Below are 14755 nucleotides of genomic sequence, written 5' to 3'. Positions count from 1 at the left end.
AATCAGTTTGGTTGTCCGGGGCTTACAATTTGCCACCAGTAATAAGCCCATGTTTTGTTGCTTAAGTTAGTTGTTTAATGCATTTTGGTCTTCGGCAACGACATCTTATACCCAGTAGGAAAATAAGGGCGACATAATAAATCAAAATCATGTTTCCAAAGTGATCATTTAACTACAAGAACACATACTGAAACTATATATATTTAAATTATTTATAAACCTCATTCCAAGAAGGCTTATGTGTAAGCTGGATTAATTTTTTCACATGAGTTTTCGTACTGTGAAAATATAAATTTGAAAGAAAAAATGTTTACTAAATATTAGGTACTTAATCACCAATTAAAAACCAGGTTGTACCATAGAATTTATAGGCATTGGAGATATGCGAGAACCAAACAAGATACTGAGAAAATTTTCAATTTAATTTAAATCTATGCATTAGCATTATTTATAAAAACTTGCGAAACTGACGTCAAATCCAAAGGGAAGTTACCATATTTTCTTTACTTGTAAATAAACCATAACAACGTTATTGGAAAGGTCCTAGATTCGCCGAATAATGTTACGTTATTAAAATTTTATTGTTTAAAACAAAAGTTCACAAACAAATTTTGTAACTGCATGTACCACAATGAAAATAAATTCTTTGGTAGTTTATATCGGTAACATAAACCTTTGGTTCACATGAAATATATTGTAATTTAATAAATAATCACAGCAAAGAAAAAAACCTTTTAAAATTATTGCTTAAAATCTATTCCTTTAATTTAAACACCGAACGACAGTAGCATTAAATATTCAACACTTATTACGATTTTTATCTTAGATTGGAAACTTTTTTGCTTTTGACGACGCCATTTTGAATTTTAAATTGTAACCATATTAAAATTAGCAGGGAACATTAAGACATCATTTAAGTCTGTCGTATAATTTTTATTCTATGTACTCAATAGTGCCTAACGCACACCTATGAGTGAATTTATTGTTTATTTAAATAAATCAAAATGCAAGGTAGTTTAATAACCTAAAAGTACATAATATTTATTATCCGCAAAACGCTTCGTCAGATATTTAAATAGAGTTAAAATAAAAGTTACATTTCAAACAAAATTATCTCCGTTAATTTTTTTGTGAATTAGGTCGTTTTTATTCGCAAGTTCTATCGGAGACCGGAATGAATCAATTTTGATAAAATAAATATTATTATATATTTTATTTTTCTTTTATGGTAGGTCAAAATTAAAATAAGAAACAGTTTAGCGTAGTTCCAAAAAAGATTATATAACCACATAAATTTTCATTCTGAAGTTAATTTCACATTTGTAACACATTGTCGAGTCAAATACCACAGACTAAAAATAAAAATGGCACCGTCAAAAATTAATATGTCATTATTACATAATATAATCATAAACATTACTAACAAACTACAACTAAATAAATTACTATGTTATATGAGTGTACAGTACCAAAAAGGTAAACGAATCATTGTATATATTTACATATTTTTTCTGATAAGGTTTTTTTTTTAAATTTCAGATACTAAAACTTAAGTAGAACAAAATTATGTCTATTTCAACTTTAGTTAGGGTTGCCTTTCATTTACAACAAAGAATATTATTGTAATTTTAGATCGGTTTAATCAGGGTATTAATTATTATATACTATATTATTTTCTACTGATTTTAAATGAATTTTATAACGCGATAAATACAATCTAATTGAAGTTCATATAGGCAAAGAGCTAAGTCTAAAATCGACTGACTAACATTGAGTAATTTTTTAGATTGTATAATACTATATAAATTTAGTCCATTAAAGTGAAACATTTTTTTATGTTATAACGAACTTTGTGTCGGATGCTAAAAAATATTTAACCATATTCTACAAATACAGAATTCACATTCACGTAATAAAGCGTATTGCTCTAATTTAATACACGGTGGACAACCCTAAATATAATTTACTTTTATGTGGTGAAATTATAAATGTTAACAATAACGAAAAAAAAAACAACGAAATTAAACAAAATGTAACGGTTCCTTGATTTTTCGAAAATCAAAATAAAAAAATATTTTTTTCCAATACAAAATTCGAATACCTATTTATATTTTTTTTATTATTTTAACGAAACAAGTACATTTTAATTAGGAATCAAATAGTAAGTAGAAACACTTTTGCACGCTAAGAATATTATATTAATACAAATTTTCTCGATATTTTATTTTTTTAACATTAAAGGTGGGTAGTCAGTAAAAGTTCTTTTCAGCGAGCCTTTGCATAAAGTGTAGGCCATATATGAGATTACGCACGCTTTTATTGAAATGTAACAGTTGTCACACATGAAATTAATTACAAAATGCGTAAATTTTTTTTATTATTATTGCCTACCCACAATCGATTAAAACACATCAACAACAAGCTAAGCAACTACTTCAATAAATCTACCAACTCCAAAGTACATTCAACTAGTAAGATTTCATTCGATAATTTGTGTATCTAATTAATGCGATATAGCACACAAAAATATATTTTCCTTCGTTATCCTTTCTATACACAAAGTTAATATAATGTTAAGTAAACTCACAGTGCTGTCTTTCTTTTTTTTTTTTTTGAAATATAATAAAATATACATTAACGATATAAGTAAATTAATAATTTATACACAGGAGAAATATATTTAATTTAAACTACGCAATTTAAAAGGAGTTGCTTCTAAATAATCATACCAGTCAACTACATAACATGGTACACTAAAACATTATCGCTAACGTTATATTGATAAAAATATATTGAATTTCAATTAAGTTTACTTCGATACGAATTGAAGGAAATTCTCGCAAGTAAAAAACACTATTGTTTCCGTTTCAATAGAATTCAATTTCATTTGTGTAATAAATAAACGAAAATAAAATTGCGGTTTCCCAATTTGTAAGGGACCTTCGATTATAATTATACAGGTATATTATTGACTATATTAATACTGAATGCGCCAAATTACAGTTCACTACAAACTATTTTCCGAAAACTTCCGTTTTATATTATTTTTGGTAAATACGAGATCTTTTGAAAATACCTAAGACGATTTTGGTTTGGTTTTTTTACTCGAACAACAATGGCCGCTGGTATCATCGCGTACACATTTTTTCTATTTTACAACTATATATATATATATATATATTTTGTAAATTAATCATACCGTTTTTTTAACGATATGCAGATACAATTATTTACTAATATTTTAAGATCAAGCAGTACTAAATAATTACTGTAGTTATTGCCAAAATATTATACAAGTGACTTTATTGTTATTTGTAATAAATATTTTTTTTGTCTTTTATTTATAAAAAAACCTTGCAAGTATTTTATGACTTTTTCTGTGTAATGTGATGATATTAAGGGAATCTATGAGAACTTCGGATAAATATTGGGAGCTATTTTGTTATGAGTCACAGTGAATCCAAAGTAATGGTTAATATGTACTTGTCAGACCTATTTGTCTTAAGAAGTTAGGCGAATACGGAGTAAGCATTATTTTTTCCTAATTTTAGCACACACAATGCTTCAAAACACTTAATATGTAACTACTTGCTATAAACACTACAAAATTTCTGGTACCGTAAATACATTTATGAAATTCCAAATGAAGCATCTTAAAAGAAATGGCACAAAATACTGAGATTACATAATCGTCCTTTTTCTATATAATTTTAATTACTTAATAATATATTATACATGATATATTGTCTGTATTTTTCACTACATTGCAGGTACAGAGAAGCGACAATCACATCTATTCTCTATATAAACGAATCTTAATATACAAGTCAAAAATTGTTTTTAATGTCATTTATAATATTTTCTCAGCTTTTACAAATCACAAAACTACTACATACCTAAGTACAATTATAATATTTAATGGAACAATAAAAACAAAAAAATTGCATATAAAAAGCGCGGGAATCCAATCGGATCCTTAATATACGAGGTGATGTATAAATATATAATAATATATATGAATACATATTTTCGCGATACAAAAATAAATTGATATGAGATTTTTTTAAGAGGTAAACACTTTAAAGCCCTTTTGTGTACGAGTGTGTACACTAATACATAGGGAGTTGCATTCTCACAATAAATACTGAAAATAAAATTTTTGATTTTGAAATGCGCGCACGCGTCGATTAATACGTAGGAGCTGTGTAGTCCATGTTTCCTGAAATTTTAGGATTAATAAATATATTATTATTCATGGAACATTTGTTTTGACTGTACTTGTATCGTTGGTGCAATTTGACAGATTTACTGGTGGTAGGACCTCTTCTGAGTCCGCGCGGGTAGGTACCACCATCCTGCCTATGTCTGCCGTGAAGCAGTGATGCATTTCGGTTTGAAAGGTGGGGCAGCCGTTGTAACTATACTTGAGACCTTAGAACTTATATCTCAAGGTGGGTGGCGCATTTACGTCGTAGATGTCTGTGGGCTCCGGTAACCACTTAACACCAGGTGGGCTGTGAGCTCGTCGACCCATATAAGAAAAAAAAAAAAAAAAAAAGCGTTCGGCTGGCGGTCTCGAGCGACTGGTTGAGCCTCCATCTTGAGAGATGAGGTCGACGTTGTAATGACGGGGCTATCACATGCTTAATACGTGGAAATCATTTGTAAGCACACGCTAGGTACATAAGGTAACCACAATACGAAAGATTGGTACCTACTCAAGAAACGAATCACCATGCAGTAGGATGTAAAACGGGGTTGAACCCCATATGAACATAGGTTAGCGCAAATCGAGTTTATGAAGAAGATTTATTTCATTTTGTTGTCGATAAATACCGTAAATATTCAAATTAACTACAAAGTCCTCGTCCTACTTTTGCCGTTTTCTTTCTAGCTCATAATTTTCAAACTGTTTTTCAATATATAAATAATATACTTATTTATTATTATCAAATTACACACGTATTAACTATCTATGGCCAATGTATTACGCACATTTTTTTTATTTATTTTTTTCTTATATGATTAAACTAGATCACGGCCCTTCTCATGTTATGTAGTTATTGGAGAATATAGACACCAACAACGTAAAGGCTGTCCACCCACTTTGAGACATGAGGTCACAGTTATATAGACTACACTGCCCCATCCTTCAAACCGAACCGCATTACCGTTTCTCTCTACCAACCACCTTTTTTTTTTTTTTTTTTAACGCTGGGGAATCCATAAAATTACGGAAATTATAATTATGTAGTTTCTGTCATTGATACGAATGCACTGGGCGCCTTATCCTTTAGGCCACGAAGATTCTAAGAATGGTATTAAAGTTTGGTGCATATTATAATCTTTGTTACCTGTGTTCCCAGCTGTCTGTGAGAATGGGGGTTCGGTGTAGGTAGGCTGCGGGTCGGGTGCCCCCGGGTAGGTGGGAAAGCCTCCAGGGCTTCCGATCGCGCCCTCCACTTCGTATGCCGGAGCGAACGCCGAATCAGCGCCCATGCGGAATCGTTGGAAAGCGAAGAAAGCGCAGGCCACCTGGAAAGCATTTTGGTGGATTTTTCTATTTCCTCTTTGTCGTACCCTCATTATTGAGGATCACGATCACAGGTATGTAAGTTTTTCTATGAAGTTCGATCCGCTGCGAGATGGACCGCCTGTTGGACGCTGCGCTCAACTTCCTTATAGTATCCGATCATCTTGTTGGTAACCAGCCTGTTCGAAGCCAACCCAATCTCAAAACCCATAGGTTTTGAGATTTTTCACCACGGCAACACTGGACGCGAATTGAGGGTGCATTCGTGACTTGACATCTGACACTTCTCGGTTGGAATGATAGATTCGCGGGTCAGCCGCGCCGCTACGGTATCTCATCAACCCATACTTCCCCTACCACATCCTCACCCTGAAACCTTCTATCCTACGACGCGATACGACGAGGTCATCGGTTCGTGGTGATTGATAAGCTAATAATCTATTAAGAGAATATATAACAGCGCCGAGATCGTGGCATGTGTTCGAACGGCCCCTCGTGCTGGTTTCCGGAGCCCTAGGCAACCACGAGGAGGCTAGATTCTGATCGTACACTGCCTTTTTATTTTTTATTGCTTAGATGGGTGGAAGAGCTCACAGCCCACCTGGTGCTAAGCGGTTACTGGAGCCCATAGACATCTACAACGTAAATGCGCCACCCACCTTGAGACAAAGTTCTAAGGTCTCAAGTATAGTTACAACGGCTGCCCCACCCTTCAAACCGAAACGCATTACTGCTTCACGGCAGATCGTTCCGATATCGAGTCGAGGGAACGCGTTCCCGGCCCCGTCACGTCACAGCCGGAGTCCCGCAAGGCTCCGCCCTCTCCCCGTTACTATTTAGTTTGTATATTCATGATATACCCCGGTCTCCGGAGACCCATCTGGCGCTCTTCGCCGATGACACCGCCATCTACTACTCGTGTAGGAAGAAGGCGTTGCTTCATCGACGACTTCAGACCGCAGCTACCACCATGGGACAGTGGTTCCGGAAGTGGCGCATCGACATCAACCCCACGAAAAGCACAGCGGTGCTCTTCAAAAGGGGTCGCCCTCCGAACACCACGCTGAGCATCCCTCTCCCGACTAGGCGCGTCAACACCCCCGCCCCCGCCGTTCGCCCAATCACGATGTTCGACCAGCCCATACCGTGGGCCCCGAAGGTCAAATACTTAGGCGTCACCCTCGACAGTAGGATGACATTCCGCCCCCACATTAAGACGGTACGCGACCGTGCCGCCTTCATTCTAGGACGTCTCTACCCGATGATATGTAGGCGAAGTAAAATGTCCCTTAGAAATAAGGTGACACTCTACAAAACTTGCATACGCCCCGTCATGACCTATGCAAGTGTAGTGTTCGCTCACGCGGCCCGCATACACTTAAAATCCTTTCAAATCATTCAATCCCGTTTTTGCAGGATAGCCGTCGGAGCCCCGTGGTTCGTCAGGAACGTCGACCTCCATGACGACCTGGACTTAGAGTCCACCAGTAAGTATATGCAGTCGGCGTCCATGCGCCACTTCGATAAAGCGGCACGACACGAGAACCCTCTCATCGTGGCCGCCGGTAACTACATTCCCGATCCTGCGGACAGAATGGAAAGCAGTCGACGTCGCCCAAAACACGTCATCTCGGATCCTCCCGATCCACTAACGGTGCTTCTAGGTACTTCAAACTTGTACATACCAACAATTTTACAATGGCTTGAAGTAATGAATGTTGATTATCACAATATTTAAAAAAAGGATAATTTAATTATGCATTTGTCCGGTCACCGTCCTCGTCGAACCCGTCGCTTGCGACGAAGGGCTCGACGAGCGAACTAACCCATAGACACAGCCCACTGAGTTTCTCGCCGGATCTTCTCAGTGGGTCGCGTTTCCGATCCGGTGGTAGATTCTGCGAAGCACGACTCTTGCTAGGGTTCGTGTTAGCAACGTCATCAGGTTTGAGCCCCGTGAGCTCACCTACAAAAGTTAGGGTTACGCTGATATAGCCTCTCAAGGCTCTCAGCTTAGGTAGGAAAAAAAAAAAAAAAAAGCTTCACGGCAGAAATAGGCAGGGTGGTGGTACCTACCCGTGCGGACTCACAAGAGGTCCTACCGCCAGTAATGACCAGTAATGATTAAGTCTGGTCAGTTTGTCAATTGCTGGCGCGAAATGACATACAGTAAGAAATAAGATTTATCTTGACCTAGTATTCAATATTAGACATTACTACATTGTGTTCAGGGTTTAAAATGCACATAATTGTTTTCATGTTATTTTGTAGTATATTACTCACCCAAGCAAATATGGAGAAGAAGCAGAATGCAATAGCGCCCTGCATGTTGTTCGCCGTTCCGATCGGTGGCTTCTCAGTTTTGCCCCAAGCATTGGACAAATAGCAGAATCCAACGAAATACAAGAAGGCCCAGAATGCTGAAAATGTAAACTTTATATCTTGAAAAGACCGAACTCATAGATGCCTATGTCCAACAGTGGACGACTGTGGGCTGATGATGATATCTTGAGACATTATCTTATACCTTTAAACGAGCAATTCTTGTATATTAATATATATATAATCTGAGTCTCGGAAAAGGCTCCAACGATATTCATAAAATTTAGTATACAGGGGATTTCGGGGGCGATAAATCGATCTAGCTTTTTTTTTTTTTTTTTATTGCTTTGCTGTGTGGACGAGCTCACAGCCCACCTGATGTTAAGTGGTTACTGGAGCCCATATACATCTACAACGTAAATGCGCCACACACCTTGAGATATAGTTCTAAGGTCTCAGTATAGTCACAACGGCTGCCCCACCCTTCAAACCGAAACGCATTACTGCTTCACGGCAGAAATAGGCGGGGCGGTGGTACCTACCCGTGCGGACTCACAAGAGGTTCTACCACCAGTAATTACGCAAATTATAATTTTGCGGGTTTCATTTTTATTACACGATGTTATTCCTTCACCGTGGAAGTCAATCGTGAACATTTGTTGAGTACGTATTTCATTAGAAAAATTGGTACCCGCCTGCGGGATTCGAACACCGGTGCATCGCTTCAACACGAATGCACCGGACGTCTTATCCGTTAGGCCACGACGACCACTACTTAGCTACGATTTATTTTCTGAAAATGTTGTTTTATTCGTGTTTTCAATAATCAACTCTTCCCGACATCTATTGGCGAATAATAATACTATTTTTCTATATAATTTTAATTACTTAATAATATATTATACATGTCTTAATTCAGGTCACAATTGAGGGCAACTAACCGCTTTAAAGACAACAAGATGGCGTTATCAAAAAAAATCTTCATCATTTAGTTGTCTTTTATACGCAAAACATCAATTAATAGAATCAGTCGTTGTTTTTATTTATGAATATCGTAACAGTGTCAGTATAGTATGCATGTAAGGCAAACTTATGTAAGCTAGTGAATTACTGTTTTGAAATAAGCTATTCATTTGTTTTTCAGGTTGTTTGAAGTCAGACATCGTTCTGTTCGCGACTATGTCAAAGTTAAATTATTATGTAAATTTTTAATACGCGTTCCACTTTGGTTCCAGCTATGATACAGTTCAAAGAATGAATAGTGATGAAATAACTAACTACCGACGAACGCATCGGACTGGTTTTGTATCAAATTTTCCGTTCTGCAAATTTCTTTTTAAAATGTAATCTTATCTACGGCATACGGAATTCTGGTAATCATTTAACACTTTTACTGGTGGTTGGACCTCTTTGAGTCCGCGCGGGTAGGTACCACCACCCTGCCTATTTCTGCCGTGAAGCAGTAATGCGTTTCGGTTTGAAGGGTGGGGCAGCTGTTGTAACTACACTGAGACCTTCGAACTTATATCTCAAGGTGGGTGGCAGTATTAACGTTGTAGATGCCTATGGGCTGCAGTAACCATTTAACACCAGGTGGGCTGTAAGCTCGACCACCCTTCCAAGAAATTAACAAAGAAATCAAATTATCAAATCTATTTAATGTGTACGATATGTAATTAATAAAACATTATCATTGTAATCTATACTATTGAACAATGCGTTCAAAAATTAGAACGCGGTATTGTCACTCAGGTGGTTAAAGATAACTATCAACCTTATCAGTTAAAATCAACACACAATGTTGCCTCCATAACGTTTACAAAGTAAAAATCGAGGACGGCCGACCCCGTAAAGACGAAAACACAGTTTGCACATAAAAAGTAACAATACATTGCGTGGTTTTACGATCTATAAAATGGACGAGTAGGAGATAGAGATGTTGTGAGACAGGTGAATGTGAATGGAGTCATTCTGATGATTTTATTTCCCTTATTAACATATCGACGCTTGAAAGGCAAACGTAACTAAGCGACAATGCGTGAACTTTACAGTAGACTAATTTAAAGTTCAAATACCTGAAACCTAATTTATTTTAACGAATCTAGCTAGTAGCTGTAGGATTGAAATGATTTTAATAGACCTAGAAATATATTTTTTTTGTTCATCGAATATGGTATTGCCTATCATTTATGTACAAAGCAGTTATTGACGCTTAGTCACGTTTGCCTTTCAAGCGTCGATATGTATTTCCGACAGACGAGCAGCGTAAACGCAAGGTTCGAGGCTCCCTCGTGTATGCTTCGGTAATACGCACTGTCAGTATGCTTAGTGCGAGTTTTTTAACGTTCTCGATAGCGTAAAAGTTAGTCCAATTTCGTATGCAGTTGGAACAGCGCCCCTAGCGGCAAACGTAGGCAAACGATCCCATTCCATACAGATATGAGCTAACTTTTACGCTATCGAGAACGTTAAAAAAACTCGCACTAAGCACACAGAACGCCCTGAAAATATAATTTTGTAGTCTCGGATCTATGGCCAAGGTTAACACACTTCGGCAATACGCACCGTCAGAAAACCCTGAAAGTATAATTTTGTACAGACTCGGATCTATAACCAGTTAGCTGAGAGGAATGCGCGACCTTGCTATAAGAAGTGGTCTTAAAATTGATAATCTCGGATTTGTATTTTCAACTAACCTATCATATGCTGCATAGTATTATAGTTTTTGTAAATCGCCTCAATAGTGCGGAGAACAAAGCACGTTTTTGAGACTTTAGGGAGCTTTAGTTTAGCGTTAATAGTTATGGCGAACGAACATAGTGTAACATTGAGGAAAAGCATTTTATGCAGAGTTAAGTTGAGACATATTCACAGCATAACTGAAATATTATTGATCCATTTTCTGGTCTACAACCTGAAGGTTTTGAACACTAGGAAAATAGCGAATCAGGCAGTTACAGTATTAGCTCATTCCAGCAATGGTACACAAATGTGTATACGATAGGCTGAAACATTTGGAAAAGCGGTCAAGATCGTATAGCGTTTAGAATCGATCGTTGTTTCGGGTGTACCTTGTCCATGCCTTACCCAAATATTATCACGAAAATAATTTCGTGCAGATATTTTTCTATCGAAATAAATATCTAAGCATGCAAATTCATCACGATTTCAAATTTCAGGAGGTCATTTTTGATATGTTCCATCACGTTCTGGAATGAACAGCTTTTTCGTTTCTAAAGCTTTGTTTTATTCTTTGATGTAATCTTCAAATGAAAAAGTTGGTTGGGGGTTATGCCAATTACGTCGCGAGGGAAACATTCCGGTGGGTCATAGGAAAATTTATCCTGTCTTAAAATATACCGCCACTACGTAAAAGAGCTCCGTAAAATGAATGATACGTTTGGAAGAGATAAAACAAACTGTTTGCCCATTACTTAATAATCTATGAAAGTCGAAAGATTCCCTATAGAGTCCAAAGGTATGATTTTCCCTATAAATTCCGAAACGGTTGGACCCCTTGATAAAATTATCAGATAATCTTTAAATTGGGGTAGCGGGCGATGCTGTGAAAAATCGTCAAGGCTGACTGGGTTTTGCTATTTTAAGATAAATTAAGCCAAGTTTACTTTCAGTGGCAATAAGACCGTATACAAGGGATTATATTTCGGCACACGTTTGTAAATATTATTAAGAAATCAAATTATATAATATTACTAGCTGTACCCGTCGGCTTCGCTGGCATTTAAAATTAACATTATTATTTCTCACCCCCACAAAGATTCTCATCATTAACGCCCCCGCAACTGGTGTAAGGAGTCCAACACTCATATAAATATTAGACTATCCAAAAAGTACATGTATTTTCTACATGGATACTTTCAGTAGTTATAACGGAACATCCGTAAAAAACACTGTAGATTAATATATCAGTATAGATTTAATGCGATGTCATATATTCAAATTATATAATTTTTACTTATGACGGTTTCGCGGCATCAGATAATTTTCACAATGTGCACGTTTGACACTGCTCTTAAAACAAAGCGTGAAGTTATTCTGACTTCAAAGAAAGGTATCCAAAAAAATGAAGATTTCATACTTTGAATATAAAAGGGGAAATTGAGATTACGATCGGACTATTCTCCGAGAGACTATATATGGAGAAATAAGGATACAATCTATATGCAGTGTTGTCAAAAACCTTTATGTAATTTATAATTGTGTTCTTTATCGGGTCCGTTGAGTTAAAGGGATGATTTTAAAGAGTTGCGAACGTCTTCCCAAACATGGACGCCGCTACACCTTTTGAAATATGGGATCGATTCTCAATCGTTATACAGGAACCTTTAACAGAAGAAATATAAAGGGCAGTCCTATCAAACTAGCTCATTATACCACCAACCTCTCGAGATCATAATTATTTCGATTCCACGCGTAACTATAGCGGCACAACTTTGATTTAATTATGATAAGATTAGAAATTTATATAGAATTGTGTTTGTTGTCGAATCATTTTTTTTTTTTTTTTACTTTCACAATGTAACAGACAGCGGTTCATCATACAAGATACTTAAATATGTAAAAGCATTATTTTCAAGATTGACAAGATTAACTTACGTCAGAAGAGTTTTCTTGGCTCAGGTTTTTTTTACCTTGAATATTAGTAGCCCAATGTGCAGAACACATACATTTCGTAGAACAAATAAATAAAATCATAAGCTAAGTAAGATAGCTGCTTCAACATGGCACAAAATGTAGTGCAATCTTCTTGATGTTTCATAAATTAAATAAGGTTAAATGGAATGACCTCATATTTAATTAGTTTATAGCATACATCAGTAGAGATTTAGTGACACATACTTCGATTTGATAGAAAATTCATTACTTTATAAAGTTTTAGATAAGTTAGTGAACTGAATAATTGGGGTTGACCTTTTAAAAAAGTATTGAGTAAATCTAATAAATATATTCTATCAATTTTCATGCCTATGGTCATCGGTGGATATTAGAATAATGGGTAGCTCGATGTAATTATATCATATAATTATATAATATCAACATTATATACAATTTACAGAACTCACCAGAAAAACCTAAGTCAGCCAACACATAATGCTTCCTAGTCTTGACAGAGGACATTTGCTCAAAGAGATATTCCCCGACAATAAAAGCCACGGAGGCAATGAATGCAATGACAGATATCCCGACACCATAGTTACATGCATTTGTGTCATCATTATAGACGCAATGGTCTTTCCCATCAGAATCAGTACGCCAGCCCTTGGATGATATGCAGCCCATTACAATCACGCTGAACAGCTGGATGAGACAAAAAGGTTTTAAATAGTTTTCTATAGTCTATGGAAATAAAGAAATAGACTTTTTTAATTTAAAGCAGTATGAAAGCTCAACTGGACATATGGGTATTTATGTTGGGCAATGAAAACATTCCTGCAATTATAATGCACTAAACACAATTAACAAAATTTCAAATTAACTTAATTCAGGCATTTACTGTCTTAGAAAGTTGAATGTTCTGTAAGCAGCTATTTTTAACTATGTCTTTTAATAGCAGTATCTAATGGCATTATGTCAGAAATCTCCTATAGAACCACCAGCTTTCATTATTAATTGGGTGTTCATCCATTTTGTGATTTCAGAATTTTATTCTCATAGTTTTGCCATTATAATTTTTTTAAATTAATATTTTTTCAGCGTCTTGTTTCAAGAACGAGATAGGTAATTTAAGTATTCGTTGGAATTTGAGATTAATTTGTCATATCCTAAATTTTATGGGAAATGTATAATATCGACGTGATTCGGTTCTTGTTCATTATGAATAATTTGATTAAATGTTTGTTTTTCTCATTTAATTTAAGCAGTCTACGTTTATTGCTAAATGATATTTAAACAAATGTTTTAAATGTAATGAGTAATCTATAAATTAAACATTTTTAATACGTGTATATAATAACGTATTAATAGGACACTAGAGCATTTTTAATGATGCTTACCCAACATACCGCCCTGACGATCACATGAGGCCTTTGAATAAAAGCCTGAGGGTCAAACGCGCCTCCAGCTTTTCCACCCCCATACGCACCGGAAGTATCCATTTTAGCACACCGCAATTAGATAACTTGATTGTGATACTAGTGCAGTTATCCGTGCATCAATGACCCAATATAACTTGACCTCCGCTTACTCCAAATTCGTGTTATCGATCGCGCAGCTGAAATTTTCAGTTGACAGAAAAATCTGACAGTAGTGTTAGAGTGATATCGATAAATAGCGAGCGGCACTTGAGCGATTAAATCGATTTTTCTAAAGACTGTAGATTCAACATAAAAGTATAATTTTGTCTTGTTAATGATTAATCTAGCTTAAGTTTACAAAACCATGCTACTATTTGATTTTGTACATTGATTCCGAACATTTTACAGTACTGAAATTAATGAATACTATTGATTGCATCAAAGGTATTCATTTAGTCCAAGGTAAACGGAAAATTGGAATAATGAGCAATCATAAAACTATAATATATTTTCCAAAACACATGATCACAAGCACTTGCATAAGCCCGTTTTCGAGGATAAAAATTCGACGATAGTAAGCGAGACTTCTCAATTTATATTCATTTCATGTATGAGAAAATTTATATGAAATTTATACATTGTCAAAGAATTATTTTGAGAAAATTTTGTTGCATTTTAAAACAAAACGATTAAGTGCTGCTTATTTTCTTTGTTATTATCATATTGTTTCCCTGTTAACTATAATCAATGCACCTTTATGTTGTTATCATTAGTATGATTTATATACCTACTTCAAAGCGATTTTTCTGTGGTATGTGAAATCGATTTTTAATGCATATCCAAAATGAGAATGCTGTTGTTGCAT

General features: G+C 35.5%; 1 protein-coding gene across 1 annotated transcript; it reads right to left on the bottom strand.

Moving 5' to 3' along the window:
• Positions 1-2596: 2596 nt before the first annotated feature.
• Syngr (synaptogyrin) lies at positions 2597-14104 on the bottom strand. Its single transcript, XM_028171390.2, has 5 exons — positions 13870-14104; positions 12940-13174; positions 7817-7953; positions 5355-5535; positions 2597-4219 (listed from the first exon to the last, which is right to left on the bottom strand). The coding sequence occupies exons 1-5, from the start codon at positions 13969-13971 to the stop codon at positions 4188-4190; spliced, it is 687 nt and encodes a 228-aa protein (XP_028027191.2). The 5' UTR covers positions 13972-14104; the 3' UTR covers positions 2597-4187.
• Positions 14105-14755: the final 651 nt, after the last annotated feature.

Source organism: Bombyx mandarina, chromosome 17, assembly GCF_030267445.1.
Source record: "Bombyx mandarina strain Sakado chromosome 17, ASM3026744v2".
NCBI lineage: Eukaryota > Metazoa > Arthropoda > Insecta > Lepidoptera > Bombycidae > Bombyx > Bombyx mandarina.
This window is presented reverse-complemented; position numbering and strand designations above follow the sequence as displayed.